The sequence below is a fragment of the Hemitrygon akajei genome, chromosome 32 (assembly GCF_048418815.1).
Source record: "Hemitrygon akajei chromosome 32, sHemAka1.3, whole genome shotgun sequence".
Lineage (NCBI taxonomy): Eukaryota > Metazoa > Chordata > Chondrichthyes > Myliobatiformes > Dasyatidae > Hemitrygon > Hemitrygon akajei.
The window spans coordinates 2620414-2640086 of record NC_133155.1 but is presented as its reverse complement, the minus strand read 5'-3'; the positions used below and the strand labels follow the sequence as shown (position 1 = coordinate 2640086).

Below are 19673 nucleotides of genomic sequence, written 5' to 3'. Positions count from 1 at the left end.
TGTATCACCTCCTAGTTCACTTCAACCGTCGATAAAATACTATTTTCCCTGTGGCACCCAACTCAAGATTCTTTTTCAACGATGAACCCCGAGAGCTTCACTTTAAATCCGCGTCCCAGTTTAGTCCTTGACGGGTTATTCTGGGCGCTGTCTACACGTTGAAGGTTGAGAGCAACTGTTTTTTTTACGCCAGGCAATTTCATGCAGACAGCGCCGTTCGATGGGACACGCCCCCCTCTGCAGACTTCGCCCTCTACTCGGCCGTGGGATTTCGTTGTAATGTTTTGGTTTGTTTAAAATATTTTTCACTTTATTTTACTGCCGTCCAGTCCTTGTGTGCACTTAACGGATTTATGTAACTGACCGCCATGGGGAGAGAAGAAAGCCTTGTTCGGATTGCAAAAAAGTTGGATAAAATGGTATCCAGGAGAAACATGGTGAGATTGTAAGAGTAAACTGTGAGATTTAAGTGAAGCTGGGGGTCCGCGATAAACGTATTTGTCCAAATCTCAAAGTTAATATCGAGTGTCGTGAAGTAACTTCATAAACTTTGGAGAGTGGGAAGTCCGCGAAAGAACTGCTCCGGCTGTGTTGATGTGTTGAGCAGGTGGCCTGGCTTCAACCCCAGTCTCTCGGGCTAAATTAATGGGATCGCCCCGAACTTCTTGCCAAAGGAACTGAAAACGAAAGTGAGAATTTCGTGCGGTCTCTCCGCCTCCCTGTGACCGAGCGTGGGTAGTATTTGACGGTGTGCTGTTAACTTGCCGCGCCTCCCTTCATGTCGAATGTCTACCAGCAATCGTTCATTGCAGTTTGCAGAGAGCTAATGCGGGCACGATGGGACAGGTAGACTCTCTTGCGGTGGGATTTTAAAGGATTCTTCCCAATCACAAGAAGATTGCTACACGCGAAAAGGACACTAGTCCTGTTGACTCTGTACTGCCTCAATACTAAGAACCATTCAACCAATCTCAAACCTCTGCAAAAAATAAACCGACGTCCTTTCCTGCCACAGATGCTGCTCGGCCTGCTCAGTTCCTCCAGCAGATTGTTTATTGTTCTAAATTCCACCCTCGGTCATCCCTTGTGTCTTCAGCCCCAACCTCCTGTCTTCTCCAAAAATCCCAAATAATGAAGCAGCTTTCTTTTAAATACATAATTGAGTCAGTCAATAACTCTGGGATATTCCAGTTTCCAACCACATCTCTTACTCTTCCTGTGTGTGTTGGTGGCTGGATAGGGTGAATTCCCATTCTGATACCCATTCCCGTTCTAACGTGTCTGTCATGGCTACCTCTTGTGGCACAATGAGGCAATCCTCAGGATGGAGGAGCTACACCTGCTACTTGGTCAGTCTAGCCTCCAACCCGATGGTATAGATACCGATTCCTCCTTCCAGTTTAAAAAAAATCCCTCCCCCTCCCCTCTGCTTCTATTCTCCACTCCAAGTCTCTTACCTCTCTTCGCTTGCCTATTACTTACCCCTGGGTCCTCTCTTCCTTCCTATTCTCCTGTGGTTCACTCTTCTCTCCAGCCTTTTACCATCCACCCCCCTCCCCCCAGTTCTGATGAAATGTCTGTGGTGAACTACATATACTTGTCTGGACATGCTCCCCCCGCTGACTGCTCCTGTGGCTCCTCCCACGGACCCCGGTATAAAGGCGATTGGAGCCTGAGCCCTGGTCTCAGTCTCCAGGATGTAGTATGGTGGTCAATTGCTGCCTGTACTTTCTTCCAGCCAATAAAAACCTTTATCTCGCCTCACGTCTCCGAGAGTTATTGATGGTGAATCAATGTCTTGGCCTGACATGTTGACAGATTATTCACTTCCACAGATGTTGCCTGACCTGCTGAGGTCTTCCTGCATTTTGTTTGTATTGCTGAGAATTCTTCTGTTTCCGGTAGTCCTGTTTTTTTTTTTGTTTGTTACCTTCATTATTGATTTCACCAATGGGAACTTTCTCTGTCCTACTGTTAATGATTTTAAATGTGTTTAGTGAGATCCCCTTGAAATCTTCTGCTCAAAGGAAACAACCCCAAATTCTCCACAGATCTGTTGTCGCTCATTCCTGAATCGTAGGAAACCTTTTTGACCGTATCTCTTAATGCCTTTTATCTTCCCCATGGATCCCAGAACTGAACACCATAAATGTGTTTTATAAATGTTCATCCTAACTTCCTTGCTTTTGTATTCTATACTTCTCATTGTAAAGCCCAATATCCAATAGATTTTTTCATAAGCTCTTTTTCAGCTTGCTCCGTCACATTCAGTGAACTGTACACCTTCAACCCCAGATACTCTCAACTTCTATCTGCTTTACGAATATGTCATCTATTTTATTATCCCTTGTTACTCATCCTACCAAAATGTAACACTTCACATTTTCAGCGTTAAATATCATTTGCTCACCAGCTGTTAATATTGTGAAGGTCCTTTATATATGTGTGCATGTACCTGATGTATGGATGTTGAATCCACTTTGTGTTACTGCTCAAAATTTTGTACCATCTAGAAGTTAGGAAATTGCGAGCCTCTACCCTCAAGACCATGTATATATCAGGGAAACCATTGGTCTAGTTCTACCCCCCCTGGGGAATTCCACTGTACACTTCCCTCCAATCTGAAAAATAACCCTTTGCTATGACATTGTTTCTGGAAACATATCTAACTTTATATTCTTAGATCAGAAAACGGGACAACACAGTAGAGATCTTTCAGCCCACCATGTTGTCCCAACCCTTTAACCTATTCCAGGATTAATGCAACCCTTTCCTCATACATAGCCATCTATTTTTCTTTTACCATGTACCTAAGAGTCTCTTAAAGGTTCCTAATATATCTGCCTGTACCACTACCCCTGGCAGAATGTTCCACACACTCACCACTCTTTATGTAAAAAGCCTTATCTCTGACATTCAAGCACCTTAAAGTTATGTTCCCTTGTTCAACCTGCAATAACCCATTCTTTCAACTGTGACTAGTCACAGATCATTGTAGTGTTGGTTGCCCACAGTGCAACCTTGCTGAGTGTTGGGTCAGGCTTGAATAAAGACTGTAGTTCTGCTCTGCATTAGTATGAGTTTGAATTGGCACCGGTCGGTTCATATTCAGATGTGGTTTTCATTTGCATCCAATTTGACTGTTACACAGTGAACAAATAATTTTTACAAATGAAGCTCAGAGTTCTGATTTTCCATTTAAACAGGACGGTGCTCTGGACCTGCTCCAGGAACTGGAAGGAATGAAGATGACCCTGAAGCTGCTGCAGGTAACGGCCCTTTGTTTGAACCTGTAGAACCTTCTCCCCTAAATGGATATTTGAAGAATGGGGAAAGAAGCTGACAGACACACATGGACAAGGCTTCAAAGATTAATCAGACCTCTGATGAAACCTTCTTTATCCCCCAATAGCAACACACACAAAATGCTGGAGGAACTCAGCAGGTCAGGCAGCATCTATAGAAACAAATAGACAGTCGAGATTTCAGGCTAAGACCCTTTTTCAGGGCTGAAAAGGGAGGGTGGGAAGGAGGTTATCTGGAAGGTGATAGAGGAAGCCAAGTGGATGGGAGGGGTAATAGGTGTCTCCCGCATTAGATGTCTAGTTATACAGTGCTAGATTTCTTAATTCTGTTTATTATGTCATGGGATATTTCTCAAGAGCAAACACAAGGAAATCTGCAGATGCTGGAAATTCAAACAACATACACAAAATGCTGGTGGAACACAGCAGGTCAGGCAGCATCTATAAGAAGCACTGTCGACGTTTCGGGCCGAGACCCTTCGTCAGAACTAACGAAGGGTCTCGGCCCGAAACGTCGACAGTGCTTCTTATAGATGCTGCCTGACCTGCTGTGTTCCACCAACATTTTGTGTGTGTTGATGGGATATTTCTGTTGCATTCACCTGTTTTCAGCCCACTGCACTTTAGTCACTGCTGAAATAGTGACTACATCCAGACAAGTTTATCCTATTGCTGCCTTGGCTGGCTTCCTTAAGCACAGCCGTCGAGCTCACCAAGGCCATTATCTATATGCTAACTTGCACTATCCCATTCAGCATTCATTCTAGTGATTGCTCATGTGTTTTACTCTGAATCTGTCAATGTTTGGATTCAAAGTTCTCACCTTTGTTCACAGAAGCTTCACTGGGCTGGTCCACCCCCTATCTCATTGACCTCTCACATGTATAAAGATCTCTAAGATTTCTGTACCTCACTTAATTTGCAACCAGCATGCATCTCAATATTCGTTGCCCCTCAATTATAGCTGTTGGCAAAGCTCTGGAACTCCCCCCCCCCAAAAAAAAACTATCAGCTCTCTGCTTTCCATTTAAAGTAATTCATAATAACAAGACCAAGATGTCAGGCACTTTCCTAATATTGTGAAGGATGAAATTTTGTCTGCTAACATTTTGAATTTTTTGAGTTCAAAGTAAATTCTTTTCAAAGTACGTGTATTTCACCATATACTACACTGAGATTCATTTTCTTGCAGGCATTCACAATAGAACAAAGAAATACAATAGAATCATTGAGAAACTACACACAAAAAAAGGCACACAATCAATGTACAAAATAATACAAACTTTGCTAATGCAAAACAAATAACAATAATTATAAATTAAGTTAATAAATAATACTGAGAACGTGGGTTGTAGAGTCCATAGGTTGTGTTCAGTGATCAGTTTGATGTTGAGGTGAGTGGAAGTTATCTCTGCTGGCCGAGGAGCCTGATGGTTGAAGGCTAATAACTGTTCATGAACTTGGTGGTGTGAGACTTAAGGGTCCTGTCCCTTCTTCCCAGTGACAGCAGCAAGAAGACAGCATCGCCTGGATGGGGGGAGTACTTGATGATGGATGCTGCTTTCTTGTGGCTGCGCTCCTTGTGGATGTGCTCAGTGGTAGGGAGGGCTTTTCCTGTGATGGACTGGGTGGTATCCACAACTTTACCCCTCAATCGGCTCTTGAACCAGAAGGGATAACTTCATTCAACTTCACTCTCCCATCACTGAACTGTTCTCACAACCTATGGACTCACTTTCAAGGACTCTTCAGCTCATGTTCTCAATATTTATTGCTTATTTATTTATTATTATTATTTCATTTTTTCTTCTTTTGTATTTGCAGTGTTATTTGTCCTTTGTACATTGTATTTGTCCGTCCTGTTGGGTGCAATGTCTCATCTAGTATGTGTCTTGGATTTACTGTGTTTTCCCACAGGAAAATGAATCTCAAGGTTATATATGGTGTCAAATATGAATTCTGACAATAAATTTACTCTGAACTTTGACCTTTTTGTGGGTTTTCCCATTCTTATACAATAATATTTCCATAATAGGCCATGATGCAACAGTCCCTGTACATCGATAGAAGTTTGTCGAAGTTTTAGATGGCCTGCCGAATCTGTGCGTCAAATCCAGATGCCTTTTCAACCCAATTGGTGTGCACTGATGTTCATGCTTCACAATAATCTATTGTGTTGATTCAATGGCAGTCCATGAACACATCTTTTTATTTCCTCTTTCTCTCATTCTTCCTTCATTTTTGAAGATGATAGGATATTGGAAGGAAGCTTAAAGGGGAAGAAAGCAGCAGGCCAACTTGGACAAGGCTTCAAATGCTGACTGGGCTTCTGCTGAAATCTTCTTCACCCCCAGTGTAGGTTCAGTAGATGTCAAGTTAGACAGGACAACATTTTTGAATTGTGATTATTATGTGGCACTTCCTAAAACTGTGGGATCTGCTGAAGTTATGTCAGTTTTGAATTTAGTCACTGTAGTACAGTACTGAAATTACCATATTTTCACTGCTTTGTGTCTTCTCCAAAAGCTTATTTATTATAAAAAATCTAGCTAGTAAAAAAAAAAGTTTTGAAACTCTTACTTCCGCAGCACGATGACTAAGATCCATGAATCTTCTGGCCAAATATTGACAGGGAGTTTGTAAAGGGAAGAAGCATGTTAGGGTATGCAGTGCTCATAAACATGAACTGTACCAGGATGGAAACAGTTAAATTGGTCTCTTGGAACTAATTCAACTTCATATTGCTAACATGTTGTGGTCCCAATTTGGATGCTGAAGAGCTTCCATTTCTGCCAGAAACCATGTAATAAATACTTACTATTTTGGCTGCAGTGCTCTCAAAATTAAATACGAGGGGTGATTGATATGTTCATGGCCTAAGGTAGAAGGGTTCAATTTTAGAAAACCTAGCACATTTATTTTTCAACATAGTCCCTTCCTACATTTACACAGTTAGTCCAGCGTTCGTGGAGTATGTGGATCTTGGACCTCCAGAAAGTGTCCACAGATAGGTGATTGATAAGTTTGTGGCCTAAGGTAGAAGGAGATGAGTTATACAGCTCTCGTTACATGCACATGCAAGTCAACTCCTTGAGTGATTATGCAGAAAGTTTGAAGTTATTAACTCATCTCCTTCTATCTTAGGCCACAAACTTATCAATTACCCCCCACCCATGAGTTATTAACTGATGAGTCATTAACTTCAAACTTTCTGCATAATCACTCAGAGTTGAACTGCATGTGCATTTAAAGAGAGCTGTATAACTCATCTCCTTCTACCCTAACCCTCGAACTTATCAATCATCCCTGCTGTGGACGCTTTCTGGAGGTCCAAGATCTGTATGCTCCACGACCGCTGGACTAAGTGTGTAAATGTAGGAGGGGACTAGGTTGAAAAATAAATGCTCTAGGTTTTATAAAACTGATTCCTACTTTAGACCACAAACTTATCAATCACCCCTCATATGTACACAACCTAAAACTTGTACATCCTAAAGGTTTAACCACGAGAGGCTGGAAGAGAATGTTAGAATTTTAAGGTAGCAATGGTCGATATAGGAGCCAGAATGAGAGAAGGGGCCAAAGGAACTAGAGTGAAAAATGGGAGGGGAGAGGGGCAGTTGGGTAGAGAGGGAAAATAATGAGAGGGGACACATTTTTAGACAGATTGATTAACCATTGTGGGTATTAAATATGTGCTGCTTAGGGCAAGTATTATGAGACTGAAACAAGAAGAATGTCATCAGGCTGTGGAAATGAGCTCAACTGAGGGGAAGGGAGAATTTTCCTGTCTTGGGTTGCAGTTACATCTCCATCTTTCTCTTCGCCTTAATCTGCGGCAAAGTAATTGCAATGTAAAGCTTGGGGGCACGATGCAAATGAATTGAATGAAACATTGTTATGTCCAGTACATATCAAATTGAAGTTAGTTCGTGGCAAAGCTTGGAGTCATGACTAAGATTTCATTCCATAGTTGACTGAAATGAATTCCTGTAAAATCTGCACACTTACCATCAGCAAGAGAATATGCACTGTTGAAATGCAGCCAGAGCAAAGTACAGGGTCCTCTGAAGTCTCTCACAATGGCATGCCAACATTTTCATGGCTTTAAATTTTGCTCTGGCCCTTCGCATAACAAGTTTGCCTTTGTATACAGTTCTTCTCGTTCCTCATTCTGTGGTTATCATCCAGCAACAAAATGGTTGTTCATAGAGTCATGGAGCCCTACAGAACAGATACAGCCCTTCAGCCCATCTAATCCGTAAGAGCTGTTACTCTGCTTAGTCCCATTGACACCTACATGCATCATTGCCCTCCATACCCCATGCATCTGTGTGCTTATCCAAACTTCTCTTAAATTTGAAATTAAACCTGTATCTACCCACTTCTGCTGGCAGCTTGTTCTACACTCTCACCACCCTCTTAAGTGAAGAAATTCCCCCCCCCCCGGTGTTACCCTTAAATATTTCACTTTTCATCCTTAACCTATGACTGCTAATTGTAGTCCCACCCAACCACAGTGGAAAATGCCTGCTTGCATTTACCCTCTCTATACCCCTCATGATTTTGTATACTTTTATCAAATCTCTCCTCAGTCTCCTGTGCTCTAGGTAATAAAGTCCTGAACACGAGAAAGTCTGCAGAAGCTGGAAATCAAAATCTGTTCAACCTTTCCCTATAACTCAGGTCTTCCACTTCTTTGTCCTTAACTTCAGTGCAAGAACATTTTAAGTAAAGGACAGCGTTAGAAACATCAGCCAGTCCCTTGCTTGCTCCACCACACAATAATTCATAACTGATCTGAATTATCCCCACCACTTACCTGTTCAGTCTTCCTACTGCCAACTCCTCTGTCAGTTTACACCTTGAATATGTTCAATGACTACTCCACTACCGTCTGAGATAGTAAAGATTCATAGCCTTCTGAGTGAAGAATGCCTCCATCTCTATCCCTTATTTTGAAATTGTGCCCCCAAGATTTTGATACACAATTAGCAGAAACATTCTTTCAGCGTCCATGCTGTCAACAAACTTCAGAATTCCTTTGAACTTTAGAAGAACAAAATGCTGTTAAAGTCCAATAAGACCATAAGATATAGGAGCACAATTAGGCCATTTGGCACATAGAGTCTGCTTCACTATTTCATCATGGCTGATCCATTTTCCATCTCAGCCCCAGTCTGATACCTTCTCCCCATAACCTCCATGCTTTGATAATCAAGAATTTATCAGCCTCTGCCATAAGTATGCCCAATGACATGATCCCCACAGCTGCATGTATCATCGAAGTCCACATGTTCATCACGTTCTGGCTAAAGAAATTCCTCCTCATCCATAAGTATGCATTTGTTTTAGTCTACTGCTCTTCTTTCATCCCAAGAAAGTTCCTTTCTACTGTAGTGGATTGCAGCTTTCATTTTCCTTCCAAAGAAAAATATCATCACATTTTCCTACATTATACTCTATCTAACAACTTGCCCACTTGCATAACCTGTTTAATATCTTTCTTCAGAGAGTTTCCAAAAGATAATTAGATCTGTTGGATTTGATATTGACAGGGGAAGGTGAGGGGGTGAGTGAGAAAGAACATCTACACTCAATGTCCACTTTATTAGGTGTGCCTGTACAACTGCTCAGTGCAAATAGCTATCCTGCAAATCATGTATCAGGAACTCAGTGCATAAAAGTATGCAGACATGGTCACAAACTTCAGTTGTTCTTCAGACCACCAATCAGAATGAGGAAGAAATGTGATGTAAGTTACTTAGTTACTTTGACTGTGGAATGATTGCTGGTGCCAGATGGGGTGGTTTGAGTATCTCAGAAACTGCTGATCTTCTGGATTTTCACGCAAGACAGTCTCTAGAGTTTACAGAGAATGGTGCAAACAAAACCATAAAACCATTGAGTGAGCTGTGGTTCTGTGGTTAAAACCACCTTTTTAATGAGAGAGGTCAGAGAATGGCCAGACTGGTTCAAGCTGACAGGAAGGTGACAGTAATTCAAATAATCATGTGTTACAACAGTGGCGTGCCGAAGAGCATCTCTGAATATAGGACAAGTCAAACCTAGAAGGTACCTAATAAAGTGGCCACTTTCTATGTATAATTTCTATGTTTGATTGTGTCCTGAAATCCCTTCTCACGCTTATGAGCAGGGATCATGATTTCATCTCTTAGGATACGGAGTGAAGGAGGTGATTTATTCTGGTCTTCTCTTGCCTCGACTTCTGTGTTTCAAGAGCATAGTGGAGATGCAGCAGTTAAATTACTGAATCTGGTTTAGATCCCAATTTCAAATACTGTCCCCTCAAAACACAAAAATACAACGGCAGATGCTGTGGATCAAAGAATACGTACACAACGCTGGAAGAACTCAGCAGGAATGAAGGGTCTCGGCCTGAAACGTTGGCTACTCTTTTCTCACGGATGCTGCCTGACCTGCTGAGTTCTTCCAGCATTGTGTACGTATTCACTGTCTCCTCAAGGCAGCTGCGTAGTTTTCATTCAGTTTGCCTTCAGGAATTTTATTTTTAAAAAGCACAAACAATCTTTGTAATGGTCATCATGAAATTATTAAATTCTTATTTGCTTTGCTGTTCTTCCTTGGAGGAGGACAGCTAATCTTGTCTCTCTGGTCTCAAAAACACAAAAGATTCTGCAGATGCTGGTAACCCAGAGCAACACAGACAAAATGCTGGAGGAACTCAGCAGGTCAGGCAGCACGAATGGAAATGAATAAACAGTCAAGGTTTTGGGCTGAGATCCTTCATCAGGACTGGAAAGGAAGAGGGAAGATCCCAGACTCAGTGATTCAGAAACAGCTTCTTCCCCTCTGCCATTCGATTCCTAAATGGGTATTGAAGCTTTGGACACTACCTCACTTTTTTTTAATATACAGTATTTCTGTTTTTGTACATTTTAAAAAAATCTATTGAATATATGTACCGGTATTTGTTTTTTTATTATGTTTTATTTATTTTCTCTCTCTTTGCTAGATTATATATTGCATTGAACCGTTGCTGCTAAGTTAACAAATTTCACGTCACATGCCAGTGATAATAAACCTGATTCTGATTTTGAATAAAAAGCTGAGAGGAGGGGAGGGAAGGTAAGCTGGAAGGTGATAGATAAATCCAGGTGGATGGGAAGGCTAAAGGGCTGGAGAAGAAGGAATCAGATGGAAGAAAGGGAAGTGGAGGTGATAGGCAAATGATTTGAGAAGAGATGAGAGAGCAGAGTGGGGAATAGAAGGAGAGGAAAAGAAATAAGAGAGAAAAAAAACCCAGAAGGCGGAATTGATATTCGTGCCATCAGGTGGGAGGCTACCTAGATGGAATGTTTAACCTATTGACTGTTTCTTTTCCATTGATGCTGCCTGGCTGAGTTCTTCCAGCATTTTGGGTGTATTACTTTGACTTCCAGTATATGCAGATGTTCTTTTGTTCAGAGGGGAAGTCTACTTGGGTTCTGATTTACATCACAAAATGTTCCCATTGGTGTGAAGCCTTTTTGAAGTGAGTTGGTGCTAATAGTAAGGAAGTCTGTACAATTTATGGATTCTTGTTGAGACCATTTTGTTCTTCCATTGGAAGGTTTTTAAAGGATTGGTTATAGGAATGTCCTCTGGGGGAGCTTGCGTTAAAGAGGATCACCAGTTCAAGATATTAGAAGATTTGGAGCGGATATCATTGAAGTAAGATGATTTGATGAGGCTGAAGAAAAGAGGTCATTTCTCCAAGTTTAGAAGTCTTCAGCCAGGTGTTGGAATATATTATTGGTATGGTTTGTTCTTATAGTTGTGATGAGCGAAAATTTCTTTGCTACCTTTTACCCTTGAACGATATACAGTAGATGAGTTTGTTAAGAAGAGTGGATGATGGATCTTTATTACAAAAGGAAGCTAAATGTTTTTGGGAAATGTGAATATAGGAAAGAGTTGGATCAAGACAAGCTCAATGTCTGTAAACTTACTCTAGCTCTTCTGTTCTAGAGGACATTGGATAGCACTGGCACTACCATATTTCATACTCCTGGCTATTTCTAGAAGGGATTTATTGATGGTTGGGATGTAGTTACACCAACATCAGAAGCACTGTTTAGTGCTCATTTTTCCTGCTGTGGCTTCATGATCACTATCATGTACGTAGTTAATTAATTGTAAAGCCATGAACTATCTTGACCTACTCGCTGGGGTCACTGATTAAGATCTGGGTCAAGTATAGAAGGTTTGATTAATGTCTTCTGGAATTGGAGAGAAACGATGAGGCTAGCCATCAGTTGATCAAGTCTTTATTTTGTACTCTTGCAAAGAAGATTGAAGGATAAAGAGGCTCTCTAAAGATCCCAGGGAAGGCTGAGATTAAAGGTGGATGCAGATTAGTGAGTCTCGGTTTCAACCAAGTAGGTTTGGGTCATTCCAGTGGACTTCAGAAATCCTATACTGTACATATTCTTTGGCAAAGCTTTTTTTTCTGATGACCAGTCAAAGAATATAGGAATCCATCTTAAACAGGAAGCATTTCTTTACTTCCAGAGGGGATTTTTCTTTGACTGTCAACAGGGAATATGACCAGAATTGTAGTGGTATTTGTTCAATATTTCATACCTGTTCAGAGTAATGAAGTGACATCACCTGTCTGAAACTGATGGGGAATTAAGCAAATTGGATAGTTTGTAGCTAGTGTTACAATGACTAGTGTTACATAGATGCTGTCACAGAATGGGAAGCAAATAACAGGAGCGCCATGTGTTCTGATGGCATTGGTGCTAATGTATATACTAAATACTGAGTTAAAGTACCGGTATTTGATAGTTAAACTAAATACTGAGTTAAACTATTTGAGCACTTGTTTTTGTAGCCAATGCAGTCTTTTAAAATACTCTGTACGATGGAGGCAATAATATATTGCTATGGACACTGAACTAGCACGCCAAAGGTCTTGAGTTCCAATTCCAGTGAAATCAAGTCAAGTCACTTTTTATTGTCATTTCGACCATAACTGCTGGTACAGTACACAGTAAAAATGAGACAACGCTTTTCAGGACCATGGTACTACATGAAACAATACAAAAACTACACTGAACTACGAAAAACAACACAAAAACTACACTAGACTACAGACCCACCCAGGACTGCATAAAGTGCACAAAACAGTGCAGGCATTACAATAAATAATAAACAAGACAATAGGCACAGTAGAGGGCAGTAAGTTGGTGTCAGTCCAGACTCTGGGTATTGAGGATTCTGATAGCTTGGGGGAAGAAACTGTTACATAGTCTGGTCGTGAAAGCCTGAATGCTTCGGTGCCTTTTCCCAGATGGCAGGAGGGAGAAGAGTTTGCATGGGGGGTGCGTGGGGTCCTTCATAATGCTCTTTGCTTTGCGGATGCAGTGTGTGGTGTAAATGTCTGTAATGGCGGGAAGAGAGACCCTGATGATCTTCATAGCTGACCTCACTATCCGCTGCAAGGTCTTGCGATCGGAGATGGTGCAATTCCTGAACCAGGCAGTGATGCAGCTGCTCAGGATACTCTCGATATATCCTCTGTAGAATGTGATGAGGATGGGGGGAGGGGGGGGAGGGGAGGGGTGTGGAAGATGGCCTTTTCTCAGCCTTTGCAGAAAGTAGAGATGCTGCTGGGCTTTCTTTGCTATGGAGCTGGTATTGAGGGACCAGGTGAGATTCTTCGCCAGGTGAACACCAAGAAATTTGGTGCTCTTAACGATCTTTACCGAGGAGCTGAATCTTTTACAACTGGGCTTGCATCAAAAGAACCGTAAAGGCAGACATTCACTGTAAAAGCCCAACAGGTACATTAATATCTTGTTGACCTTTTTGTGACACTGCAATCATTGTGATAATCACTGGATGTTTCCTTTACAGTGCTGTCCAAATTTCAGATGGTCGAATTTTCAAAGATTTGGGTTATTAACGTGAGGTATTAACTCTATTTTTCTCTACAGATGGTGCCAGTGTGCTGTGTTCTTTCAGCATTTTCTGTTTATATTGAACATGTACCTTGCTAATCCTTGCTCCCTTTGTCATTCTCCTGTGCATTTGTTGCTCCCCACTAATCTCCCTCCTGGCACTTTTCCCTGGAAGTAGCCAAAGTGCGACACCTGTCCATTCACCTCCTCCCTCACCTCCATTCAGGGCCCCAAACAGTCCTTCCAGGTGAGGCAACACTTCACCTGTGAATCTGCTGGGGTTATCTACTGTATCCAGCATCATAAAACCCATCATAAAATGGGTGACCTCTTCTTCAAGTACCTTCACTCCAAGACACCAAAAGTGGAATTTCCTGGTGACCAACTTTTTAAATTCCTATTCCCATTCCCATTCTGGCATGTTGGTCCATGGTCTTCATTTTGTTATGATGAAGCTACTTTCAGGTTGGAGGAGTAAACACCTCGTCTCCCATCTAGATAGCCTCCAACCTGATGGCATGAATGTCGACTTCTCCTTCTGGTTAAGTCTGTTCCCTTTCCCCTTCCCTCTTCTTCTATTCCCCACTCTGGCCTCTTACCTCTTCTAACCTGCCTATCACCTCCCCCTGGTGCCCCTCCTCCTTCCCTTTCTCCCGTGGTCCACTCTCCTCTTCTATCAGATTCCTTCTCCTCCAGTCCTTTCCCTTTCCCACAACTCACTTCACCTATCACTTTCCAGCTGTCCCCCTTCCTCTTGTTGATTTACTTAACAATTTACTTAATTCATTTTATTAAGAGGCAACAGTAAGGGTTGGGATGGAGGGAGTGAGAACAAATAATTTCACAGGCTGAAATTGTTGTACCTGAGGTGAAGCCTGCAGGAATATCTACAGCCAGAGCTGGTTATCTCCCATTATGCGGTGTTGTTTGCATGCTCTAGAAACAAGACCACATCCAGTCATGTTTAACTTGATAAAATTTTCTTTTTATTTGACTCATTGCAATGCAGCAGCCCCTTTTATTAAAAAAAACCCTACGTACCAGAGAATCAGAATCAGGTTTAATATCACCGGCTTATGTCGTGAAATTGGTTAACTTTATGGCAGCACTACAATGAAATTTATGATAAATATAGAGGAAAAAAACTGAGTTTTATTAAGTGTGTGTATGTGTGTGTAGATATATTCAGGCTTCTGTACCTCCTTCCCAAAGGTAACAGTGTGAAGAAGGCATGTCCTGGGTGGTGGGGATCTTTAATGATGGGCGCTGCCTTCCTAAGGCACTGCTCTTTGAAGATGTCGTGGATACTACAGAGGCTGGTACCCGTGATAGAATTGATCAAACTTCCAAGTTTCCGCAACTTATTTGATCTTGTGCAGTAGCTCACCCATACGAGGTGGTGATCCAGCCAACCAGCCAGTCAGAAACCAGTCACAGTACATTTGCATTGAGTGTTTTAGTTGACAAACTAAATCTCTTCAAACTCCTAATGAAATATTGTCGCTGTCTTGCTTTCTTTATAGCTGCATCAATATGTTGCTTCTAGGTTAGATCCCCAGTGATATTGATACTCAGGAAATTGAAATTGCTCACTCTCTCCACTTCTGATCTCTCTATGAGGATTGGTTTGTGTTCCCTCATCTCACCCTTCCTGAAGTCCATAATCAGCTCTTTGGTCTCGCTGACGTTTAGTGCAGTGCTGTTGCTGCGACACCACTCAACTAATTGGCTCCTGTACGCCCTTTCATCACCATCTGAAATTTTGCTAACAAAATGTATCATTCGCAAATTTATAGATGGCATTTGAGCTATGCCTAGCCATGTAGTCATGGGTGTAGAGAGAGTAGAGCAGTGGGCTAAGCACACACCCCTGTAGTGCGCCAGTATTGATTGCCAATAAGGTGGAGATGTTATTTCCAATCCACACAGATTGTGGTCTTCCAGTTTGGAAGTTGAGGATCCAGTTGCAGAGGGAAGAACTGAGGCCTAGTTTCTGTAGCTTATCGATCAGGACTGTGGGAATGATGGTGTTAAATGCTGAACTATAGTCAATAAACAGCATTCTGAGATAGGACAGAGGAGGAATGTTTCTGTTTTCTGCATTAAGGTACATCTCTTTCCTTTTCTTTGACCAGACCACAAGAATCGGCATGTCTGTAAACTCGATTCGTAAGCACTGCACAGATGAGGAAGTTATCACACTTGCTAAAATCCTCATCAAAAAATGGAAGAAACTTCTGGGTAAGACAGAGTGCTGTTCAGTGCAGAAACTAAAGCATTGTAGGTGAATTTTGAATCCTGAAGAATTCTCCAGCTGACTAATTGTCAAAGTCTGCTTTCTGGGTCAGAAGATTAAGAGTTCCAGTCACAGCTTGTAGATTTGAACACAGAACAGAGCTGATATTTTCATGCTGCGCTACTGGAGTGAGCTTTTTTTTGTGAAAATTTAAACCAGGTTTTTTTTCAGGTGGATACAAAATATTCAATGCCTCAATTTTGAAGACATGGATAGATTTACCTGGCGTACTGAGCTTTGTTTGGAGTCTAATCAACTCAATAGTTTTGTACACTGGGTAATTTTGTGACTGCTTTGGCAACATTATATTTCAATGAATAATCAAAGAATATGGGAACCCATCTAAAGCAGGAAGCATTTCTGTACTTCCAGAGAGGATTTTTCCTTAACTGTCAACAGGGAATTTAACCAGAACTGTATTGGTATCTGTTCAACATTGCATACCTGTTGAGAACAATGAAATGATATTACCTGTCCAAAACTCCTGTGAACGGGTCCTCTGCTCGTGATGACATTGCAGTTGTTTGGAGCTTGCTTTGTATGTGCTGTCTGCCACAGTTTGTACTCTCCAGTGGTGGACTTGCAGTGCGCCAGAGCGTTCAGAGCCAGTGGTGTAGGTATTAATAGAGTAAATGCAGCACTCCGTTGTGTATGCAGAAAGATCATGGGCATATAGTGAGAGTGGTCAGATAATTCATCTGGTTTTAGTGTTATTGGGAATGTATATAGAAATGTTGAATTGTTCAATAACAAAAAATTAAGCCAGTCTTACATCTGGTGAGTTTAGATGGAGATGAAAGATGGCAGTCCTCCAAGAAGACCAAAACCTTGTCATGGTGGAGGCTTGTGTGCCACAATGACCTGGAAAGCTGTGTTGCTTCGAGTCAGGGCTTCATGCTTTGGCTCTTGTAGGGTCACCCATGCCAAACAGGTCAAAGGGTAGAGACCAGACCAAGAGTAGTCCACTGGTCCTCCAGGTTTGGGGATTCAGCTCAGCTACCAACCCCAACTAGTCAAACAAAACTGTTACGGAAACAGCAATGAAGAATCCTTCTACATCTGAGTGTGACGATATTCCTGATTCTCCTCCTGGGCCTTGCATAACTGACTGTAGTGAAAATCAAAAGGAATCTACTGACATGATGAAGGAAGCCCTGAACACTGTCGGAGATGGAGGACCTTCATGCTGCCTGAAATGCGAATGATGTCACGGGCAGTAAGTAAGAAAGATGGCACTATTCCTATAAAGGCAGTCTCTTGCCCCGTTGTCCTGACCGGTGTTTATCGTCTAACCATCACCAAGCAGATTCGCGGTTTATTCCTTTTGTTTGCATGGAATTGCTGAGTGGAAACATCACTGACACATTGGACAAGAAAAAAAGCGATTGCAGCTTCACATTATCTGCATATAAATCATCCTGTTATTTGTTAAATTATGAAAATAGGAAGTTAAGACACAAGGGGAAAACACACAAGCAGAATGAACTATCCACTAAAAGATGTTGAATTAAGATCCAATTAAAACCTCAAAACTGAGAGGTATTGACTATTTTGTTAGGGAAGGGAATTAAGAAGAAAAGTTGGTGATCAAAGTTAAGGTGCCAAATCAGCTGTGGATTTGAATGGCAGAGCATACTTGAGGGAGAGAATGACCTTTGCGAGTGCGACGTGTTTACTTTGATTCTTCATTGCTTTTATTTTTGTTAAACACTTCACTCATGTGTTTCGTCTGCAGAGGTTTTTAAACTTCCTGTTGTCAATGTTTTGGTTACTGCTGATGCCAAACTGTACCGGTCTCTGCCATTCCTTTGAATTTATCAGCTGTGTGGCGAGGGGAGCAACAGCTTACTCTCCGTATCGTACTGCCCTGGCTTGCGTACCACATAGGACACGATATCTGTGGTCGACCGCGACCAACCGAGAGCCTCCCTCTCCTGCCGGCTGTCACTATATAGTTGCAAGTTAGAGATATCAAACTGATGCTAGGGAAGGCCTATAGTCTAACTTTAATTTATTTAATGTAACTGGTCCTATTACTTATTCTGAGTGCTAAGAAGGAACAAAAAAACATATTGAAAATGCTTTAATTTCCCCTTTTCAGCTACAGAAATTTCAGTTGAGCATAAGGTGCAGAAACCTTCACGAAATGAGGGCGAGAAGGACAAGTCATCAGCAATGGTGTTAGAAACCCTGAAACATTCAAAGGAGAAGAGCAAGGACCGGTAAGGGAATATTTCATAGCTGTACAATGGTCAAATGCAAATAACACTAGAAAGTAAATATGTAACCAGAGATACACAAACATGAAGAAATCAACCAATGCTGGTAATCAGAGATCATTAAATTAAAGCAGTTAGTTACCAAACTAGAGAGGAAATGAATTTTATTTCCACAAAAAGCTTGTTATAATCTCGAATACAAACTTGAGAGAATGATGGAATTGAATTCAATGTGAATCTTCAAAAGACAGTTGGAGGTGCATTTGAACTCATCTGGAGGTGCCATGTTTGGCTTGATCAGTGAGCCAGCACAGACACAATGTTCCAGATGGTTGCCTTCAATCCCATAATATTCTGACTCTAGTGTCTTCAGGGTGATGGCAGGTGAAGGTTGTCCTAGATGTAGGCAAGAATATTTAAAGAACAAAACTTCGACTGTTATTCCCATCCATAGATGCTGCCTGATCTGCTGAGTTCCTCCAGAATTTTATGTCTGTTGCTTTGGATGTTGAGCAAGTGCAGAAAATCTTGTGTTCATATTTTCTTGCTGCAAATGCAGTTGAATAAGTTGTGCACTTTAACTTGTTGCAGCTTGGTAGTGTAGTGGTTAGCACAACACTTTACAGTACAGGCGACCCTGGTTCAATTGCTGCCACTGCCTGTGTGGAGTTTGTATGTTCTCCATGGTTTCCTGTGGTGCTCCAGTTTCCTCTCACAGTCCAAAGACATACCAGCTGGTTGGTTATTTACTGATTAGCCTAGGGTTAAATAGGTAAGTTGCTGGGCGGCAAAGCTGTAAGGCCCTTTAATATAATCTGTTGCTACTTTTGTATCTGCATGTTAATATATGGAGTAGCAGCAACATTAGATCGTGAAGACTCTGAAACCAAGTACACCATCCAATATCATCGTTGCTAAGTTAGGTTGTACAAACCCTGATGCCCAGTACACCATCCTGTATCACCACAGATAAGTTAGATTGTGCAGACTCTAATGTCCAGTACACCATCCACTATCACCATGCAGAAGATTATCTTGTGTTCTTTCCATTATTCCTTGATACTGGTAGTATTGGGGAAAAAAATCAAATTTAGTTTAGTTCTCAAGTTACAGAATTGTCTCCAAACCTCTCCATCTTTCCCTTCTTTAAGGCAAAACAGACAAATTGCTGGAGGAACTCAAAACAATGAGGAGTCTCAGCCTAAAACATTGATTGTTCATTCATTTCCATAGTTGCTTCCTGTCTTGCCGTGTTCCTCCAGCATTTTGTGTGTTTTGTCTTGGACTTCCAGCATCTACAGGTCTTCTCGTGTTTGTGTCTCCTTTCTTTAAGATGTTCTTAAGCTAATTGCTTTAACAATGCTTTCGTCATCTGCTTAGGTTAATGATGCTTTTGTGCATCTTGAGTCAGTTTTCTAAAGGTGTGATATAAAGACAAGATGGTGTTGTTTCTGGTGGAGTTGGAGCCTGACATCTGAATGGAGCATTGTAAGCCAACTCTGTTCAGTTATTCTTCTGGCTGTGCATCTGTGCACAGTTTTGGCAATGGGGAATTGGCATGGTTGGAAAGCCTATATAGTGTGCATCTGTGGTTTATAACCATCTAACAATTACAGCATGGACACAGACCATCTTGGCGCTTTTAGTCCGTGCCGAACGCTTACTCTCACCTAGTCCCACTGACGCGCACTCAGCCCATAACCCTTCATTCCTTTCCTGTCCATATATCTATCCAATTTTACTTCAAATGACAATACTGAATCTGCCTCTACCACTTCTACTGGAAGCTCGTTCCACACAGCTACCACTCGCTGAGTAAAGAAATTCCCCCTCGTGTTACCCCTAAACTTTTGCCCCCTAACTCTCAACTCATGTCCTCTTGTTTGAATCTCCCCTACTCTCAATGGAAAAAGCCTATCCAGGT

General features: G+C 41.6%; 1 protein-coding gene across 2 annotated transcripts in view; it reads left to right on the top strand.

Moving 5' to 3' along the window:
* Positions 1–221: 221 nt before the first annotated feature.
* tcea3 (transcription elongation factor A (SII), 3) overlaps positions 222–19673 on the top strand; it is a 42022-nt gene continuing 22570 nt past the window's right edge. Inside the window, exons 1-4 of one of the 2 annotated variants that reach the window (XM_073034542.1) lie at positions 222–437; positions 3207–3269; positions 15370–15475; positions 17632–17752. In XM_073034542.1, coding sequence (XP_072890643.1) covers positions 369–437; positions 3207–3269; positions 15370–15475; positions 17632–17752 — 359 coding nt within the window. In that variant the 5' untranslated portion in view covers positions 222–368. The other variant, XM_073034543.1, reaches the window with a different exon arrangement.